The sequence below is a fragment of the Heterodontus francisci genome, chromosome 47 (genome assembly GCF_036365525.1).
Source record: "Heterodontus francisci isolate sHetFra1 chromosome 47, sHetFra1.hap1, whole genome shotgun sequence".
Classification (NCBI taxonomy): Eukaryota; Metazoa; Chordata; class Chondrichthyes; order Heterodontiformes; family Heterodontidae; genus Heterodontus; species Heterodontus francisci.
The window spans coordinates 8285618-8306580 of NC_090417.1; the positions used below are offsets into that span (position 1 = coordinate 8285618).

A 20963-nucleotide genomic window follows, 5' to 3' on the forward strand; every position below is an offset into this window, starting at 1 on the left:
GCAACTAAAATCAATTGCAGAAAAAGTTGTGGCAAGCAATGGAAAATGAAATTTCAAAGCATCTCCCTCTCTCTTATGGCTGCAACTCTTGTCCTGGAGAATACACTAATAACAGTTCTCATCTTCATGTGCACCAGGGTTTCACGTGTACGAGCACTGCACTGAGAAAGTCTTTTTTTGACTGCATATCTTCAGGAGTCATCATCATCGAGTAGTTTTGAAGCTACTGAAGGTTCGGTATCAGAATGAAAACTGATTAACGTTAATGTCTGGTAACTAAAACTTTTATCCAGTGGGTTCCACTGCACATAAAAAAGGGAGACCAGAAGAGGCAAGAACATGAATTATGACACAATTCTCCACACTCTTTAAAACCAAAAGTTTGGGCATCTGACCTCATACCTCCTTAGATGACTGTCATTTTGTTTTTAAAATATTTCTGTGAAGTGCCTTGGAACTTTTTATGACATTACAAGTGCTATATAAATATAAGTTATTTGTTTGGTTTCCAGGCTCCCAGCCCCAGCTGCACATCCATGTTGAGTTGCAAAGCACAGACAAGGAGCATTTCTGAAAGGAGCGAGGAATATCATAGGCAGAGGTGTTGCAGATCTAGAAATGAGTAGTGCGTGACAATTATGGTACACAATTCTCCAAAAGGGAATCCATCAATCAGAGATACACATTCCCTTCTGAACACTGTTACAAACTATTAAATTCTGTTTTCCTTTTGAAAGTGACATAAATCCCTGCGGGTCTCTATCCCTCTCTGCCTTCCCTGCGCCAGAGCTTATGGCCGAGGCACTGACAGCACAGTCACAAATGGTGGAGCGATTAAAATCGGGAATGCTCAACAGGCCAGAATTAAATGAGCAGAAATATCTCGGAGGGTTGTGGGGCTGGAGAAGATTGGAGATAGAGAGGAGCAAGGCCATGAAATGATTTGATAAGACTGAGAATTTTAAATTCAAGACATTGTTTGACCAGAAATCAAAGGAGGTCAGCAAGCACAGGGATTATAGGTGAACGGGACCTAGTGTGAGCTAAGACTTGGAGAGCAGAATTTTGGATGACCTCAAGTTTATGGATGTCAGAACATAGGAGAACAGCAAAGCGTGCGTTGAATTAGTGAGGTCTAGAAGTAAAAAAAGGAATGCATGAGGGTTTCAGCAGCAAATGAGCTGAGACAAGGGCGAAATTGCAGTCTTAGTGACGGCATGTATAAGCTGTCTCAGCTCAGGGTCAAACCAAGGTTGCAACGAGGCTGGTTTAGTCACCAACTGTTGCCAGGGAGGGGGATGTAGTTACTAACTAGGGAATGGATTTTGTATCGGACCCAAAAACAAAGGATTCAGTCTTCCCAATATTTAACTGCAGGAAATTTCTATCCATCCAGTGCTGGATGTCAGATAAGCAGTCTGATAATGTAAATAAACAATCAGCTGTTGCTGTAGCATCACACAACAATGACCTAAAGCACAGTAAAAATAGCATAAATCTATTTTAGAAACAATTCAGAGCATTCCTCTATAATTAGAGTTTTGTGAAGTCAACAAATGCTCATACATATCAGAACACAAAAATATTGAGGTTCCTATTTGGGCCCAGGTCTCAACTAACCAGAGAAATAAATTGTGTTATCATCTGAGTTTTCTTTAAATATTTCTGCTGACACAGCAGCACATTTCTACTTATTTGCCCAACAGTAAGTGAATCTAACATGTCAACAAACACAATGCAATAGGGTAAAGTAATGCTGCCATAAAGACGTGCATGCATGGACACAGACTTGAAATGTAATCTGAGGAGTGTGATCAGCTGAATCCTTTACAACCCCTTCAAAACAAAGATGCTGCGTCAATGGATCAATATCAGAATGCCAAGGTGCATTTTTTGCAAGTTCTACAAGTGAGTTTTAGTCAGTGATGAGAAGAACCAGCAAGGCTCAAATCATAAAAGACCAGCTGGAAGTAAATTCCAGAGACAGAAAGAAATTAGAAATCTGAAGAAAAAAGACACATACAAAAATGCTAGAAAATAAAAAGGCTTGTTCACGACAAGGCAAAGAGAGGTCAACATTATGGATCCAGACATAAATTTGGAAATTCAGCAGAGGGTAAAGTGCAGCTCAATCAGATACTTGTGCTGTTCCTTGGCTTGTGTTCCAGATGTACAGCGTCGTACTACACATTGCTCAAATGGCCATTACTCATGTGCAAGGCTCGATCGTGAGTACTGGCAGGCCACTCAACTACTCGAGGCGGTGTCCTCATTTGATATCTACACACATGCACTCTCCAGCAGGGGTCACACTGTCGTTGGAGAAATATCAGAGGCCCATTACAATGTCCCAACCATAAGGCTGGTTGAGATCAGCTAACTCAGCACAGACCAGGAATCACACCTGGGACTCACCTGGTCTAATTACTGAATATACTGATAGAAACACCAGGAGAGGATATCAAACATATTGATTAGATTAAGGAACCATAACTTGAAAGCCATAATGAATCCCAGAGTAATAAACTCTTCCCCCACCCGCATCCCCGCCCCCTTCCATTCCAAATTTCCATTTGAACTATTCCAGTGCAGGATATCATGTTCTGAAAAGAAAACCCACTGCAAAGCAAGGATTTAATTCATCTCATCGCCACTGTGAAAAATGGGACTACCATGTTCACAGATACAAACAAAGCCATATTTGTACAGTTTCAAAACACTGAAAGGTGTTATTTAAATAAGATATTTAGTCCAAGCTATGACAAAATAAAAGCTGCCTAAAAGTTCCAACAAGTACGTACAGCAGACAATAGTGGTTATCCATAAAGATAGAAAGTCATTGGCTTGATTGTCAGTTTAAGTTAATTGCAACAGAGGTGCTACAACTCATTTCAGCCCATCCAAGTTAGCAATGGCAACATCATTAGGCTGGTTTGACACATTCAATCACTAGCTAGTGTTCCTGATGAAACTGTATGTCCATGAATATCAGATAAGGACGCAATTAGTTCAGTTGTGCTACCCCGCCACGGTCTAATGCTCGGTTGACGTTGCTGAGGTTTGAACATGAAAAGTAGCCACTTGAGCAAGGTAACGGAGGGTGGGAGCTGTACAACTCTACCACTGATAGTCAGAGACATCAGGAGAAAAAGTGCGCTACAAAATACTCAAGTTAATCACTGACCAACGCAAACAGATGGACCGCTGGGTTGAGCACTACCTAGAACTGTACTCCAGGGAGAATGCTGTCACTGAGACTGCCCTCAATGCAGCACAGCCTCTACCAGTCATGGATGAGCTGGACATACAGCCAACCAAATCGGAACTCAGTGATGCCATTGATTCCCTAGCCAGCGGAAAAGCCCCTGGGAAGGACAGCATTACCCCTGAAATAATCAAGAGTGCCAAGCCTGCTATACTCTCAGCACTACATGAACTGCTATGCCTGTGCTGGGACGAGGGAGCAGTACCCCAGGACATGCGCGATGCCAACATCATCACCCTCTATAAAAACAAAGGTGACCGCGGTGACTGCAACAACTACCGTGGAATCTCCCTGCTCAGCATAGTGGGGAAAGTCTTTGCTCGAGTCGCTCTGAACAGGCTCCAGAAGCTGGCCGAGCGCGTCTACCCTGAGGCACAGTGTGGCTTTCGTGCAGAGAGATCGACTATTGACATGCTGTTCTCCCTTCGTCAGATACAGGAGAAATGCCGTGAACAACAGATGCCCCTCTACATTGCTTTCATTGATCTCACCAAAGCCTTTGACCTCGTCAGCAGACGTGGTCTCTTCAGACTACTAGAAAAGATCGGATGTCCACCAAAGCTACTAAGTATCATCACCTCATTCCATGACAATATGAAAGGCACAATTCAACATGGTGGCTCCTCATCAGAGCCCTTTCCTATCCTGAGTGGTGTGAAACAGGGCTGTGTTCTCGCACCCACACTTTTTGGGATTTTCTTCTCCCTGCTGCTTTCACATGCGTTCAAATCCTCTGAAGAAGGAATTTTCCTCCACACAAGATCAGGGGGCAGGTTGTTCAACCTTGCCCGTCTAAGAGCGAAGTCCAAAGTACGGAAAGTCCTCATCAGAGAACTCCTCTTTGCTGACGATGCTGCTTTAACATCTCACACTGAAGAATGCCTGCAGAGTCTCATCGACAGGTTTGCGTCTGCCTGCAATGAATTTGGCCTAACCATCAGCCTCAAGAAAACGAACATCATGGGGCAGGATGTCAGAAATGCTCCATCCATCAATATTGGCGACCACGCTCTGGAAGTGGTTCAAGAGTTCACCTACCTAGGCTCAACTATCACCAGTAACCTGTCTCTAGATGCAGAAATCAACAAGCGCATGGGTAAGGCTTCCACTGCTATGTCCAGACTGGCCAAGAGAGTGTGGGAAAATGGCGCACTGACACGGAACACAAAAGTCCGAGTGTATCAGGCCTGTGTCCTCAGTACCTTGCTCTACGGCAGCGAGGCCTGGACAACGTATGCCAGCCAAGAGCGACGTCTCAATTCATTCCATCTTCGCTGCCTTCGGAGAATACTTGGCATCAGGTGGCAGGTCTATATCTCCAACACAGAAGTCCTCGAAGCGGCCAACACCCCCAGCTTATACACACTACTGAGTCAGCGGCGCTTGAGATGGCTTGGCCATGTGAGCCGCATGGAAGATGGCAGGATCCCCAAAGACACATTGTACAGCGAGCTCGCCACTGGTATCAGACCCACCGGCCGTCCATGTCTCCGTTATAAAGACGTCTGCAAACGCGACATGAAATCGTGTGACATTGATCACAAGTCGTGGGAGTCAGTTGCCAGCATTCGCCAGAGCTGGCGGGCAGCCATAAAGACAGGGCTAAATTGTGGCGAGTCGAAGAGACTTAGTAGTTGGCAGGAAAAAAGACAGAGGCGCAAGGGGAGAGCCAACTGTGCAACAGCCCCAACAAACAAATTTCTCTGCAGCACCTGTGGAAGAACCTGTCACTCCAGAATTGGCCTTTATAGCCACTCCAGGCGCTGCTTCACAAACCACTGACCACCTCCAGGCGCGTATCCATTGTCTCTCGAGATAAGGAGGCCCAAAAGAAAGAAAGAAACCAAACACTGCTGTTAGCTATTTATGCTGGAGATTTGCCATACACTCACGTTGATTTCTTACCATTCCTGAATCCATAATTGCATTTAAGGGGAAGCTATAGATAAATACATGAGGCAGAAAGGAATAGGATATATTGATGTTTGGGAGGTGGTTTGCGTGGAGCATAAACATCTGCACGTATCTCTTGGGCTGAATGGCATGTTTCTGTGCTGTACAGACTATGTAATGTGCTAGCAGTCTTACCAAGATGCAGCACCCTGGCTCTAAGCTCCACATGGAGTTTTCAGTGTTAATCTTGTGCATCAGCTTTCCATCTACAATGGCTCGCTCGCTCCCTCCTTCAAAAACAGCCACACGCAGCCAGTTGCTCTGTATGTCTACAGACACCTGTGTGCAAACACAAAGAACAAAATAAAATGAAACTGCAGCCTTACTCATTTTCTCTCCAGCATCATTTTTACATATCAGTTCCACTTCCCAATAGCAATTCACATGAGTCAAAAAAGATTTAAATTGTCTTGACATGCAGTATTACATTTTACATTTATCTTCAGTTTTCAAAGCTCTGATAATTCCCAGCCTATGCCATGTTTACAATCTATGGCTAGCATTCTGTTCGGGTTCGGAGGGGATGAAAATAAGGCAGAAAGCTGACGTGAAGCACTTCCTCCTTCAAATGGAATGAAACAAAGTCCAATTTTGAAAAAATAAGCAGTCTCTAGCAGCTTGTGACAAAAGAATGTCATACAAGGCTATGCAATAAGTAGTTAGGATTTGGAATGCACTGCCTGATTGAGAGATGGAAATAGGTTGAATAACAGCTATCAAAAGAGAACTGGATAAATACTTGAAAGAGCAAAAACTGCAGGGATATGAAGAAACAGCAAAGATAGTGGGACTATCTGGATTTCTCTTTCAAAGACCTGGCACAGAGTCAATGCGTCAAATACCTCCTTCGGTGCTATATTAGTATATGAAAGTTACTATACGCCTGAACACCAGCTTTTTGCCCATCCTGTAACGGGAACTGATGTACAACACAGAAATTGAGACAGGGAAAACTACACCATTTTGATAATAGCAGTCAGAGCAACCATTTGGCCAGAACAGAGAGACTCTCTGTCTTCTTCAAAGCATGCTAAGAGATCTTCAACGCCCACCTGAAGCAAAAAAAATGAGTTAGCCAAAACCAGGACCTTTAACAGTGCAGCATCAACCTAGATTATGAGCTCCAACTCAAACTGTGTCATGAGACTCAAGCATACGACCGAGAGGCAAGAATGCCACCAACTGAGCCAAGATGACACACCAGAGCTGGCATTTCATAAAGTTCTGACACGTCAGGCTTTCTAATGAATATTTAATGAATGAACAGGACCAAAAACTTCCCATCGCCTTTATTTGCCATTATGCTGGAATACATCTTGTTCAGTATACAAATGGATACCATTTACTCAAACCAACATAACAGTAGCAAGAAATTTATAGAAGAGAAAGGCACTTTACGAAAGGATTAACCTAGGTCACCGCTTACCTACCTGCTTCATTCAGCTTCCTGCACTGCAAAGTTATGGGCTGTTTGCTTGTGGTCCAATTCCACGTGATCAAGATAACACTCAAGGCTGAACCATGAAACAAGCAGTGTCCATTTGAAAGAAATCTACGAAGGTCACAAGTACAATCTAATCCTGACAAGCTGGTTTGCCACAAACCATCAGGTGTTCAGATGACATAGGCTGGATCATAGTTTCGGCCACTCACCAGATGAAAATGTACACTATAGGTGACAAAACATCTGCAGCTGACAAAACATTTAGTGAAGTGAACAGTGACTGACAGTCCCTGCACGCAAGCTCTGGCCATGTGACCAGCAACACCTTGAGCCATCTTAACTTGCTTTGCCTCAACACAATCCATTTTTACTCTGAGGTAGTTTGGGAATGGGTTCAGACAGTTCTGATCAAGTTTTAGATTTCGGCACCTGACTTGCTCCAGCCTCACACACCTGCCCGCTCCTCCTGAAGGCATCAACTTCTCCTGGGTATAGTTTTTTTTTTTCAGGTACTTGTCGACAATGTGTACCCCACCAAGGAAACTGTTCTTGTGTCAGCCCAGATGCTGAGTAACAGCAAGCTATTCTACCTGAATCGGATTGCAACCAACATCCACACACATGCTTTCCAATACCACTTTGCTCAATAGTGTTCAGCAGCAGAGGCCATTTGCTACACCCTAACTGCTTCCACATAGCCAAGATTGGTGCAGATCAGGAATCAAACCAGGAACCTTCAGTGCATGGCCTAGTGCTACATTGGACAAAGCTTTGAACTAGTTAGCCATCAGAAAGTTTTGCAAGCTTGATTTTTCATTCTCAGTACTGAATTCTAAACCAGTCATCTCTGTAACACAAATAGGTTTACTCATTCAATGAAGTCGGAATCTGGTGCGGACTTAATGCAATTGGCTGTTACCTGTCTTCCTTTCACAATCGCCTTGGACACTGGCACCTTAACTTCCAGGTCAGTGTAATCCTGGGACCAAGTGTATTTGTCCCTCACAGCCCCATTGTAGCTGTCAGAATTTTCCTCACATTTCCTGCAAATAAATGAACAAATACGTAATCACATGCAACACATAATTCCAGAAGTGTGAAACTGTGATAATGCTGCAGACTGTGATTTTCCCACTTTCAAATGCCCAATGCCAACAAGCATTCTTGACCAAACACAGCGAGTTGAAGAACAAGGCCATGTGTATCCAACCACTGAAGAAGAATCCTACAGCAAGAGCGTGACATTTCTTTTACCTCAAAGCACGATTCCCAAGTTAGAGCTAATTAAAGCTAATGGATCTACACCAAACCTCTGACAGATCGCCCATACATCCAGCAAAGGAGTGCATCAACTCATCAACCTGGGCAGGGTTCAAACTCAGGACCAAGACATTACAGCACAGTTTGTTAACTCACTGCAATTCCCCAGCAATGTATTTTTTAAAAATCATGTTCGCCACCCTTGTCCCAATTGTGGCGGTTGAACATCTAACCAAAGGGGTCAAATGTACCATGTGCACCCATCACATGCCCAGTTTAGAGGAGCAAGGTTGAAGGAAGCCAATCACAATTTCAATCGCTGTACAATCAAGCTTAATTGTGTGATGATGTGCACTTACTTACAGGAATGGAACTGGATCTGTGTTTTTGTTTATTAATGAAACAACAGAAGAAATTTCCTCAGGAAGCTTAGTTATTTACTTTTATTTTCCTGGCCAGAAAGTTCACAGACAGTCCAAAATTACCTTAAAATTCATGAATATTGCCAGTTACTGTGGGCATTTAGCACAGTGTGGTACAAAATAAAACATCTTAATTCTTCTGCCTGCTCCAAAATCTTATTTTTAAAAAAATTTCATTTGTTGTATTTTATAGCTTTACCAGCCAATAGTTCAACCTCTGACATATGACAAATTGACTAAGTATACAATTATTTAAACTGGGCAGCAATGTTCTATTATGTTGGAGTTTCATTCCGGAAATGTAAAGGACTTAGAAATATTTTTGTTTATCATTTCAACACTAATAATTTTTCAATTTCTGCTATCTCCTTTCATGGCCATTTTTCCAACTGCTCCCCATCATTCCCGATTGACAGATATGGAGCTGATCTGCTCCCAGCTCCCTATCGCAACTCAGCAGCCCTGCTGCTCCACATTCTTTTGTCAGAACCTTACAACCACTTCCATCAGGTCTCATGAGATGACATAGGAGAATACCAACAAGGAGCAAAGAGATTGACAAACCAGGTGCAGACTGACTAGTATCTTCCAGCACAGGAGGCCATTCAGCCCATCACACCTGTTCAAGCTCTTTGAAAGAAGTAACCAATTAAATTCAGTCTTTCCCCATAACACTACAATATTCTTCTTTTCAAGTACATGCCCAATTCATTCCACTTTGAATCTATGACAGAAGCTCCGTCGAAATGGATGATGGAAACTAGAGGATTATCAAGCACATTTTTGGTCTTAACCTGATGGAAGAGTAACGAGCTTGGTACAAGAAAGCAGACAACTGCATTACAAATAACAAATTGTACTTGTTTTGGCTGGTAGGTTGCTGCAAGAATTTCTTCCACAGAAAATGTGCCAGAGATCCAAGTACAGATAATGGAATTCCAAGTATGACCATGGTTCTCTTGGAAGGAAAAAGGCTTGCCATTGCATTGCCCATTTTCCTGTTTGGACAACATACCATTTCCCATCCAAGAAGATGGTTGAGTGGCTAGCTGATCAGAGGCACTAGTGGAGCCACTTCCTGGAGCAGCGGACAGCTGGTATTACTTCCCAACATAGCATACAAGGAGGCTATTCCGCCCATCATGTATCTGCCAACTCTTTTAAAGAGCTATCCAATTATTCCCACCTCCCTGCCACTTCCTCTTAGACCTACAATTTTTTTGTTTTTCAAGTATTTAGCGAATTCCCTTTTGAAGGAAACTACTGAACCTGCTTCCACCACACTTTCAGACAGTGCATTCCAGATCAAAACAATTCGATGGGTAAACAAAAAAAATTCTCATCTCCATTCTGGTTCTTGTATTAATTACCTTAAATCTGTGTCCAATGGTTACTGACCCTTCTAGTAATAGAAACAGTTTCTCCTTATTTACTCTCAGAACCTTTCATAATTTCATACACTTCCATTAAATTTCCCTTTAACCTCTCTGCTTGAAAGAAAACAATACCAGCTTCTCAAGTCTCTCATCCATGGTACCATTTCAGTAAATAGACTCTGCATCCTCTCCAGCCTTGATGTGCTTCCTAAAGTGTGGTGCCCAGAATTCATCACAATAGTCCAGCTGAGGCCAAACCATTGATTTACAAAGGTACTGCATAACTTAATTGCTTTTGTACTCTTATTACTCCAGTAGTGAAGCTCAGGATCCCGTATATTTTTTTTTTTTAAACGGCCTTCTCAACTTGTCTGGCCATTTTCAAAGATTTGTGTCTGTGAATCTCCAGGTCTCTCTGTTGATGCACACCCTTTAAAATTGTACCACTTAGTTTATCTTGCCTCTCTCTTCATTCTTCCTTCCAAAATGGATCCAGCTATTTTAAATCTCTATTCTCCTCTTCCTTTCAGAGTCACCCAAGCAGCAACACCAGTGAAACAGATTCAGTCAACTAAACATTAAAAAGGGAACAGTCAGACAGTGAGTCAAACCTCGTGACAAGTAATATCTGCAATGCAGCAGCAAATCTGCTGCATATCTTTAGCATAGCAAGGTGGAACCAGAGTGCAGACAGAGAGAAGCAGTGATCCCAAACCATGTCAAGTCACCAAAAAACAGCTACTGCTGTTACCCGTATCCTCTGAGCTATCACACAGCTAGATATTGATTCTTACTCTTCATTATGCTCTCCATTTTATGTAAAAACAAAGGTGCACACATACTTGGAAGGCTCAGATTGCTCCCGTTTCACAATTGGTGCAGCAGCAGTGCCCTCTAGCGGCTCATCAACAGCGGCGGACTGCTGCAAATCTGCTGGCATCTCTCGGTCACGTCTCTCTATGCTTGTAGTGTTCTGTTCAGCCGTTGCTGCTGCCTCTGTTTCAGGTTGCTCCTCTGCTGTTGACTCAACCTCCACCTCCTGACCAGGAGGAGGGACACATAGCTTATTTTCTTCCATTTTCCTGTTCTTGAGTTTCTCCTCCAGCTCTTTCACCCGTCTCTCATTGTCTTGAATGGAATAACGTTCAAACTTCTTGAAAGCCTGAAAAACAAAATGAAGCAGTGAGTGAGAACAACATTGGCAGCACTTGACCTATTTGCTTTCAAGACTGCAGTTGATTATACTGTGTGCTACTTAAAAGTATTGAGGAATATGGAACTAAGATGTGAAAATGGAGCTGAGGCCATCACCTCTCTGAATGGCGAAACAGGCTGGAGGATCTCAATGACCTACCCTACTCTTACATTCCTCAATCAGCATGCGTCCAGTTAACAGGAGTTAAATCACTTAACTCTTGGTTGTAGTGGAGCTGCCTTTCCTTTGTGAAAGTCACTGCCAACACTGAAGCGGTGAAAGCCTCCAGCAGTAGTTCGAGCCCAATATGTAATCAGTTTGGGGAGCCTAAATCCATACCCCTATGCCATTATACAGTACCAAACTGTTCAAAAATCAACATGACCTTACACACAAACATATAAATTAGGAGCAGCAGGAGGCCACTTAGCCCTTCAAGTCTGTTCCGAAATTCAATAAGATCATGACTTATCTGATTGTAACCTCGAATGCACATTCCCACCTACACCGATAAGCTTTCACCCCCTTGCTCAACAAAAATCTGTCTACCTCTGTCTTAAAATATTCAAAGAATCTGCTTCCACTGCCTTTTGAGGAAGAGAGTTCCAAAGACACACGACCCTCAGAGAAAAAATATCTCATGGCTGTCTTAAATGGGCAACACCTTATTTTTAAATAATGGCCCCGCGTTCTAGATTCTCCCACATCCTTTCCATATCCACCCTGTCAAGACCCCTCAGGATCTTCAATGTGTCAAGCAAGTCACCTCTTACTCTTCTAAACTCCAGCAGACACAAGCCTAGCTTGACCAATCTTTCCTCAAAAGACAACCCACCCCTTCCAGGTATTAGTTGAGTAAACCTTCTCTGAACTGCTTCCAACGCATTTATATCCTTCCTTAAATAAGGAAACCAATTTTTTTTTATTACTTCATGGGATCTGGGTGTCTCTGGCCAGGCCAGCATTTATTGCTCATCCCTAATTGCCTTCAGAAGGTGATGGTGAGCTGCCTTCTTGAACTGCTGCAGTCCTTGTGGTGTAGGCTGTTAACAAAGGAGTTCCAGGATTTTGACTCAGCGACAGTGAAGAAACGGCGATATAGTTGGAAGTCAGGATGGCATGCGGCTCAGAGGAGAACTGGCAGGTTGTGGTGATCTCATTCATCTGCTGCCCTGGTCCTTCTAGGTGATAGACATCACTGGTTTGGAAGGTGCTGTTGAAGGAGACTAGCCGAGTTGCTGCAGTGCATCTTCCAGATGGTACACATTGCTGTCACTGTGCGTCGGTGGTGAAGGGAGTGAATTTTGAAGCTGGTGGATGGGGTGCCAATCAAGCAGGCAGCTTTGCCCTGGATGGTGTCCAGCTTCTGGAATGTTATTGGAGATGCACCCACCCAGACGAGTGGACAATATTCCAACACACTTCTGACTTGGGTCTTGTAGATGATGGACAGGCATCGGGGAGTTAGGAGGCGAGTTACTCAGTGCAGAATTCCCAGCCTCTGACCTGCTCTTGTAGTCACAGCTTTTCTTTGGCTGGTCCAGTCAGTTTCTGATCAATGGTAAACCTCAGCATGTCGATAGTGGGGGATTCAATGATAGTAACATCATTGAACATTAAAGGGGAGATTGTGTGAATCTCTCTTGTTGATGGTCATTGCTTGGCACTTGTGTGGCACAAATGCTACTTGCTAATTAACAGACCAAGCCTGGATCTTGCCCAGGACTTGATGCACATGGACAGCTTCAGTATCTGAGGAGCTGCGAATGGTGCTGAACATTGTTCACTGATGATTGCACATCCCCACCTCTGACCTGATGATGGAGGGAAGGTCATTGATGAAGCAGCTGAAGATGGCTGGGCTGAGGACAGTACCCTGAGAAACTCATGCAGTGGTGTCCTGAGACTGAGATAATTGACCTACAACAACCACAACCATCTTCCTTTGTGCGAGGTATGATTCCAACCAGCGGAGAGTTTTTCCCCTAATTCCCATTGACTCCAGTGTACTCGGGCTCCTTGATGCTATACTCAGTCAAATGCTGCCTTGATGTCAAGGCCAGTCACTCTCACCCCATCTCTGGAGTTCAGCTCTTTTGTCCATGTTTGTAATGAGGTCAGGAGCTGAGTGGCCCTGGCGGAATCCAAATTGAGCATCAGTGAGCAGATTACTGATGAGCAAGTGCTGCTTGATTGCTGTCAATGACCCCTTTCATCACTTTGCTGCTGATGGAGTGTAGATGAGAGGGCAGTAATTGACTGGGTTGGATTTGTCCTGCTTTTTGTGTACAGAACATACTTGGGCACTTTTCCACATTGCCGGGTAGATGCCAGTGTTGTAGCTGTACTGGAACTGCTTGGCTCGGGATGCGGCTAGTTCTGCAGCACACGTCTTCAGTACTATTGCCAGAATGTTGTCCGGGCCCATAGCCTTTTCAGTATCAAGTGCCTTCAGCCGTTTCTTGATATCACGCGGAGTAAATCGGATTGGGTGAAGACCGGCATCTATGATGCTGGAGACCTCAGGATTAGGCCGAGATGGGTCATCCACTCGGCACTTCTGACCGAAGATGGATGCGTTGTCTTTTGCACTGATGTGCTGGGCTCCCCCATCATTGAGGATGGGGATATCTGTGGAGTCTCCTCATCGTTTTAGTTGTTTAATTGTCCACCACTATTCACGACTATATGTGATAGGACTGCAGAGCTCAGATCTGATCTGTTGGTTGTGGGATCGCTTCGCCCTATCGCATACTGCTTCTGCTGTTTGGCATGCAAGTCATACTGTTTTGTAGCTCCACCAGGTGGACACCTCATTATTAATGTTATGACCAAGGCGGGAGTCATGCACCGTTAATTCAGTCCCACTACTCCACAGGTCACAGCACATTAGTAAAGTTGCCCACTCACTGGAAAATAGCCAAATGAAACACACTATTTGTTCCCCAGAATAAAGCACACCAAACTAGGTTTCTTTGAACAACAAAATTAACTAATTATGAATAAACTTTGTCAAACAATAATGGGAATTCTATATGTGAAAGGATTCTTATTAAACTTCTTATTCTTCCTAATCCTCATGCACACACACATACATTTTAAAAAAAAAGCTAACCAGGTGAAAAGGATGTTTTCATTTACAACTGTTTCTTAAGAATAAGAAGTTCAGTAGCCACATTTTGGTAGGATATTTCCAGGTTGGTGAGGTGTCCCAGAGTCGAATAGTAGGATGCCATTTGAAGTCTGTCCAGGCGAGGTTGATTAACAGTTCACAGCACTTCGTCTGCAGCAGACGTTATGCAGATCTTTCAGTAAAGGGTGTAGCCACACGTCTACTTGGGTTGTGAAATAGCAGTCTAGCAATAGAAGCTTTTTTGAGCTTTCAGGATCTCCCAAAACATGAGGCAGAAATTTTTCAGAGATGGAGGTAATAGGAAACTGCTATCTTTTAAAAGGCAGGGCTTCTCTCACCAAAGGAGCCTTCCTCCACAGAGAAGAGCAACTCTTCTTTTCCTGGGTCTTCTCCTCTCCAGGGGTCTTTTTCCTCTCTCCAGGCAGACTACAGCCACCACCTCAAATGTAGAATTTCTTTCAGCAAGACAGGCAAGCCTTCTCTTTTCAGGGAGAGGTCTTCTATCTGGTCTGCAAAAATCAGGCCCCCACCAGTTTGTTCTGTCTCCTGCCTGTCCAGCATTGGTCTTCACAATGCAAAAGAGAAACTGAAACACTAACAGTCAAGTCATATGACCTGTCATTTCCCTTGCTGCTGTTTGGAACAGGTGCCTTACAGTCTGTCCCAGTCAGTTCAAACACCAAGTTTCAGCATTCAATGTTCACAGAGAAAACTCTGTTTTCTCAGTTTTCAAAGCACACAGAACTCCAAGCTTTCAAATGAAAAAAACAAAACTCTTGTGACATTAGGTACGCCCGGTGTTGCTCCTGGCATGCCCTCCTGCACTCCTCACTGAACCAGGGTTGATCCCCGGCTTGATGGGAATGGGAGAGCGGGGGATATGCTAGGCCATGAAGTTACAGATTGCGATTGAGTACAATTCTGCTGCTGCTGATGGCCCACAGCACCTCACAGATGCCCAGTTTTGAGTTGCTAGATCGGTTTGAAATCTATCCCAGTTAGCATGGCGGTGGTACACACAGCACAATGATGGGGATTCTCAATGTGAAGACAGGACTTCGTCTCCACAAGGATTGTGCGGTGGTCACTCCTACCAATACTGTCACGGACAAATGCATCTGCGATAGGTAGATTGGTGAGGACAGGGTCTCATAGGTTTTTCCCTCACCACCTGCTGCAGACTGAGTCTAGCAGCTAAGTCCTTGTGAACTGGGCCAGCTCAGTCAGGAGTGGTGCTACTGAGCCACTCTTGGTGATGGACACTTAAAGATAGAGATAGCGTCATACAGTACTGAAACAGGCCCTTCAGCCCACCGAGTCTGTGCCGACCAACAACCACCCATTTATACTAATCCTACATTAATCCCATATTCATACCACATCCTCACCATTCTCCTACCACCTACCTACACTAGGGGCAATTTACAATGGTCAATTTACCTATCGACCTGCAAGTCTTTGGTGGGAAGTCCCCCATCCAGAGTACATTCTATGCGCTTGCTACCCTGAGTGCTTTTTCCAATTGGTGTTCAACATGCAGAAGCACTGATTCATCAGCCGAGGGGGCGGGGGACAGCTAGTAACCAGTAGGCCTTGTTTGATCTGCTTTCATGAGACTTCATGGGGCCCAGAGTCGATGTTGAGGACTCCCAGGGCAACTCTATACCACTGTGCCACAACCTCTAGTGGGTCTGTCCTGCCTATATTTGATACAACCGAGTGGCTTACTATGCCATTTCAGAGAGCATTTAAGGGTCACCCACTACTGTGGGTGTGTTGTCACATGTAGACCAGACCAGATAAGGGCAGCAGATTTCCTTCTCTAAAGAAGATGAGTGAATCAAATAGGTTTTTACAACAAACAATTAAATTTCACCATCTGCCGTGGTGGGATTCAAAACCATGTCCCCAAAGCATTAGCCTAGGCATCTGGCTGACGAGTCCACTATGCCACCGCCTTCCCCTTTACACAGTACTCAAGATGTGATCTCACCAATGTCTTGTATTACTGAGACATAACCTTCCTACTTTTGTATTCAATTCCCCTCACGATAAACGATAACATTCAATTAGCTTTCCGAATTACTTGCTGAACCCGCATACTAACCTTTTGTGATTCATGCACTGGGACACCCAAATCCCTCTGTATTTCAGAGCTCTGCAATCTCTCACCATTTAGGTATTATCCTTCCTGCTAAAATTTCACATTTTCCCACATTATACTCCATTCGCCAGAATTTTGCCAACTCACTTAACCTACCTATATCCCTTTGTAGCCTCCTTATGTCCTCTTCACAAGTTACTTTCCTACCTATCTTTGTGTCATCAGCAAATTTAGCAACCATACCTTTGGTCCCTTCACCCAACTCATTTATATAAATTATAAAAAGTTGCATTTATGTCATGCCTTTAACGTCGTAAAACATACCCAGGTGCTTCACAAAAGTATAATCAAACAAAATATGTTAGAGTTGCATAAGGAAATATCAAAAATGCAAAATACTGTAGATGCTGGAAAACTGAAATAAAAACAGAAAATGCCAGGTCTGGCAGCATTTGTGGAGAAAGAAAAGAGTTAATGTTTCACGTGGACGACCTTTTATCAGAATTGATCTGACAGATGACCAAAAGTTTGGTCAAAAAAGATAGGTTTTAAAGAAGATCTTAAAGGAGAGAGGCAGAGGGCTTTAGGGAAGGAATTCTAAAGGTTAGGGCCTAAGCAGATGAAAACAGTGCCACCAATGCTGAAGCAATTAAAATCAGGGATGCGCAAGAGACCAGAATTGGAGGAGCACAGAGATCTCAGAGGTTTGTAGGGCTGGAAGAAGTTACAGAGATAGGAGAGATTTGAAAACAAGAATGGGAATTTTAAAATTGAGGTGTTCCCTATGAGCCTATGAACATCACCCACAAAAATGATTTGAAACCCCACAGCAATCACCATACTGGTGCAACAGGAGAGTGTTTTTTTCCTGGGTTTTTGGCTTCAGATTACATCCAGAAGGTGCTTGAGGAACCCAGGACTGGCCCTCTGATTTTCCCCACCACTTACTACCTGCCTCAAGTACATAGTGAATCAGCAATACACTTATTTCAGTAAAGCATGGTGAAGTATTCATTTAAACTGTGGCAGCTTCTCTCTCAACACAATTACCACATACTTAGAAGCTATTTGTGTGTTTCTGAAGTCAGATTAGCGAGGCTGTGCTCTTCTTTGAAGCTGCATGTGGGAACATCTGCAACCTAAGTGTTTGGTGTGCTTCACCTAAATCGCATTCAGCATAATGGCTTTCAAATGGGTAAACTAGTTACGAAAATCCAAACTGAAATTTACAAAGAACTGAGGATTGTGCAGGGGACTGGAGGAGTAAAAGTACAATTATCAGCGAGTGGAGTTTTGCAAAGGGTTTGAATGAAATCAAAGTGCTGCAGCAAAACACAAAGTCATAGGATCTAAAATAAAGTGATGGCATGGAATAATGAATGGAAAGTACTTTGAAACATCCAGTGGTTGTGTAAGGTTACCATATAAAGGCAAGTCTTGCTTTTGAATGGTTGTTGACAGTCGCAGCAAAATTAAGCACACTGGTCACTGCTTGTTTCCAAGCACTCTAAGGTGATAGAAGCAACCTGTGATTTGCAGAAACTAGTTTTTAAAAGTCAAGTTTTTAAGTGACCTGTTCCTCAGGCTGATGGCAATTTTGAGATCAATTATGGCAGATTAAATCTATTATTCTAGCTTTCCGAGTCTAGAGAAAGAAACATCTGAGACCAAAGAATGGATTATTTAATTGGCTGCTTGATAGTATACCCTGGGCAAGTATACCCCGGAGAGCATATCCTGGACAAGGCTGTCAAAACAACCTTCCTGATTCAAAGGTGTTGAAAGGCAGCTCAGAGAAGGGAAATACTGGTGAGCTAGCAGAGACCTGCAAAACATCTGTGGTCAAATTATTACCTTTATTGCAAAAGTACTTCTTCAAATACAGGATTTCTAGTTATTCTTTCAGCAGAAACTTTAACAGAATCAAAACTTATGAGTTCGGAAAAAGCTACATAAAGCTGTCCACTGTAAAAACAAGCATAGGAATATAAATACTAATTCTGTCCAAGAATCATCGAATATAAATGTTTTATTGGGAACTGTTTTCTCTAGAGTTCAAAAGGGAGGTTTCCATCTGATGAGCTCAGTATTATTCAAGGAATTAAACGCTCTTTCCTTCAAATCTGCCTGTTATAATTTCAGCATCCATGATCGAAGAAAACTGCTTCCCAACTCCCATTTTTCCACACTTCACCAATTCCAACAACTCATCTAGCCCTCCATCTCAACTCTGCCATCACCATCACTCCAATCAATCTCATCCCATCTTTCACGGAAACAATCTTTCCAACCAGGATTACTTGGTTGTTGGGCTCCCATTGCCTTCTGCTGTTTTATTATTCTCCACCAAACCTAACCCACCCCTCTGCCACCAACCGTTAGCAGCCGCACATGCGTCATGTACTCCAATTCTCCACTCGTCGCACTTACCTCCACATGTGCCAGGCACGCCTCAGCAACAGACAGGCGCCTTAAACTGACGAATCAAAACATTCCAGAGAGACAAAACTGAGTATTATGATGATAAATATTGTATCCGTCACAGTTCAGTTTGAATAACTCCGCTGGACAATCAAACGTAAAAGGTCACACAAAATAGACCCCACAGACCTGCACCTTTGATCCTTCTGCTCCACAGTGTTAACTCTGGCCATAAACTACTTCGATAGTTTGCATTTCAAGGTGAGTATTTTTCGCACTGTCCGAACACAGTTATTTTTTTCTGGCCTCTCTTTACAACAGAGTATTCAACAGCAATGTAAGTGAACACAACTGCTTTTCAACATGCTGTCAAGAATCTAGTCCAATGAAAGGCTGTGCGCATTTCTGTGCTCTTCACCCAAGAAGCCTGTGTAATATGACTGCTTCGGTTCTCCATGTATTTATGCTGAAATGATTCAGCAAATAGCTGAACCACACATCCCAGTAAATTTACTTTTGACAGTCTCACAGGATGCAATTTATGACTTCAATATAGGAGATTTTGGTGCTGTAGTAGGGGAGGGGTGTGTGGCTGGTAATGAACCTGACTGGAGAAATTCAAACATGGCGAAGATAAGTGGGTGCGGGGGATCTGATTTGAAGAGGATAAGTACATTGACTGGGCGGTGGTTGGGAGACAAATCATGAGTGTCACAAAAGCAGAAAGTGCTGAACTTACTCAGCAGATCTGGCAGTATCTGTGGAGAGAGAAGTAGAGTTAACGTTTCAGGTCTGTGAACTTTCATCTGCTAAGTATTTGGTATCTTGCGTTTATATTACTATCGTGTGTCCTGTTATGTTATGGAATGGTATGTCATGTTACAGTGTAATATATTAAAATTGTGTGTCATGTTGTCTCATGGTGTGGGTCTCACCATGGGCCCCGCACTCACCCTCACAGCCAGTTTCTCGGCCACCCCGGGCGGGAAGCCCAGCTTGTCCTCCCTCAGTACCATCAGACGGAAGAAGTCGGTCTTCCTGTACAGGAACCCGAAGAAAACTTCCATAAAGTTCTCTATCTTGCCGACGTGCTGCAGGATGCCCAGCAGCGCCTGATCGTACATCTCGGTCATCTCCAGAGGCCCGTCCATTGCCGCCAGAGATAGTAAACCTGCCGCCCACCAGACCCGTCCCACCCTCCGCGGCGCCTGTCAGCTTCGGATCCTGCCCCGAGTCGAGATTTGTTAATCCTCTGAATTCCTCTTTGTTTCAACTTTCTCCTCTTTTCGGCTTTTCTCCAGCAACACTTCCGCCAGAAGTCGTCCACCTCGACACTTTCCCCCAGTCACTTCGCCCCGAAATAAAAGTTCCTATACAATCGGAACAGAACCACGCCTGGTGATGGGAAGATGTTGGTGGAAAGCTTGCAACATTGCAGGATAACACATTTCAAATTTGCATATTTTTCATTACAAACAATTGTTATAGTTTTTCATTGGAATCTTTTTTTTTACTATGTATAAAAAGTCAGGGAGTTGGGATTGTAAATAATAATCACAGCATCCTATATTTTAAAATGAAAAGTCCATGATTTTTAGAAATCCAGTCCGCAAGGTCAAGTGTGTTCCACTTGTTCGCTCCTTCGTTGCAAAAATTGTTAATTTCAGTGCTGCTTAAAGCAAGTGACAATTAGAAATAACTTTTGCACTTTGCTTCTGAAGCACAGCCTCTGCTGTTTTGCAGGCAAACGCAGCAACTAATTTGTGCACAGCAAGGCTCCACAAACAACAACCAGATTAATGACCAAATAATCTGTTGGTGATGTTAGCCTGCTCTTCTGCAGATCATGCTATGGTTTTTTTTGTTATATCTTCCAACAAGGAGAGGAAATCATGAGCTCTGATATTACTGGGGAAGGTGCAAGGAAACACGCAAGGGGATGGAAGATGTGGTAAAGCAGGAGATCGAGTGGCCTTGCTTAACTCAATTGATCCATTTGTCTGATCAGAGAAGTCAAAGAAAATCATAGCCAGTCTATCGTACACAGCCTGAAGCAAGCAAGGAAATCACTTTAGAACGGGCAATAAAGGAATTTACTGCCACAGCCTTCTCCTCCCACCACCCCCCGGACTCTTTTTTTTTCAGTGTCCAGAACTGTGTTCAGTTTTCCTCCAATTGCAGACCAAGTGAAGCAAAAGCACTTCAAACTAACTCTACCCTTGCACTCTCAAAATATGGACACTGAATCGATAAACACAGAAGGAAATGGGAATGCTTAATCCTGAATACCATAAATTAAAATAAATCTGCAGGATACGATAACAAAGGTGAATGCAAATCAAAGGAGACAGCTTAAAGGTGGAGAGCTTCTGTTGGTATATGTAGAAGAA

General features: G+C 43.4%; 1 protein-coding gene across 1 annotated transcript in view; it reads right to left on the reverse strand.

Moving 5' to 3' along the window:
• The window catches only part of nudcd3 (NudC domain containing 3), a 36231-nt gene extending 16311 nt beyond the window's left edge, over nucleotides 1–19920 (reverse strand). The window contains exons 1-4 of the mRNA XM_068022980.1: nucleotides 19527–19920; nucleotides 10563–10882; nucleotides 7582–7705; nucleotides 5354–5497 (exon numbers count right to left, since the gene is read on the reverse strand). Coding sequence (XP_067879081.1) covers nucleotides 5354–5497; nucleotides 7582–7705; nucleotides 10563–10882; nucleotides 19527–19724 — 786 coding nt within the window. The 5' untranslated portion in view covers nucleotides 19725–19920. The remainder of the gene's footprint in view (nucleotides 1–5353; nucleotides 5498–7581; nucleotides 7706–10562; nucleotides 10883–19526) is intronic.
• Between the last annotated feature and the right edge of the window lie 1043 nt (nucleotides 19921–20963).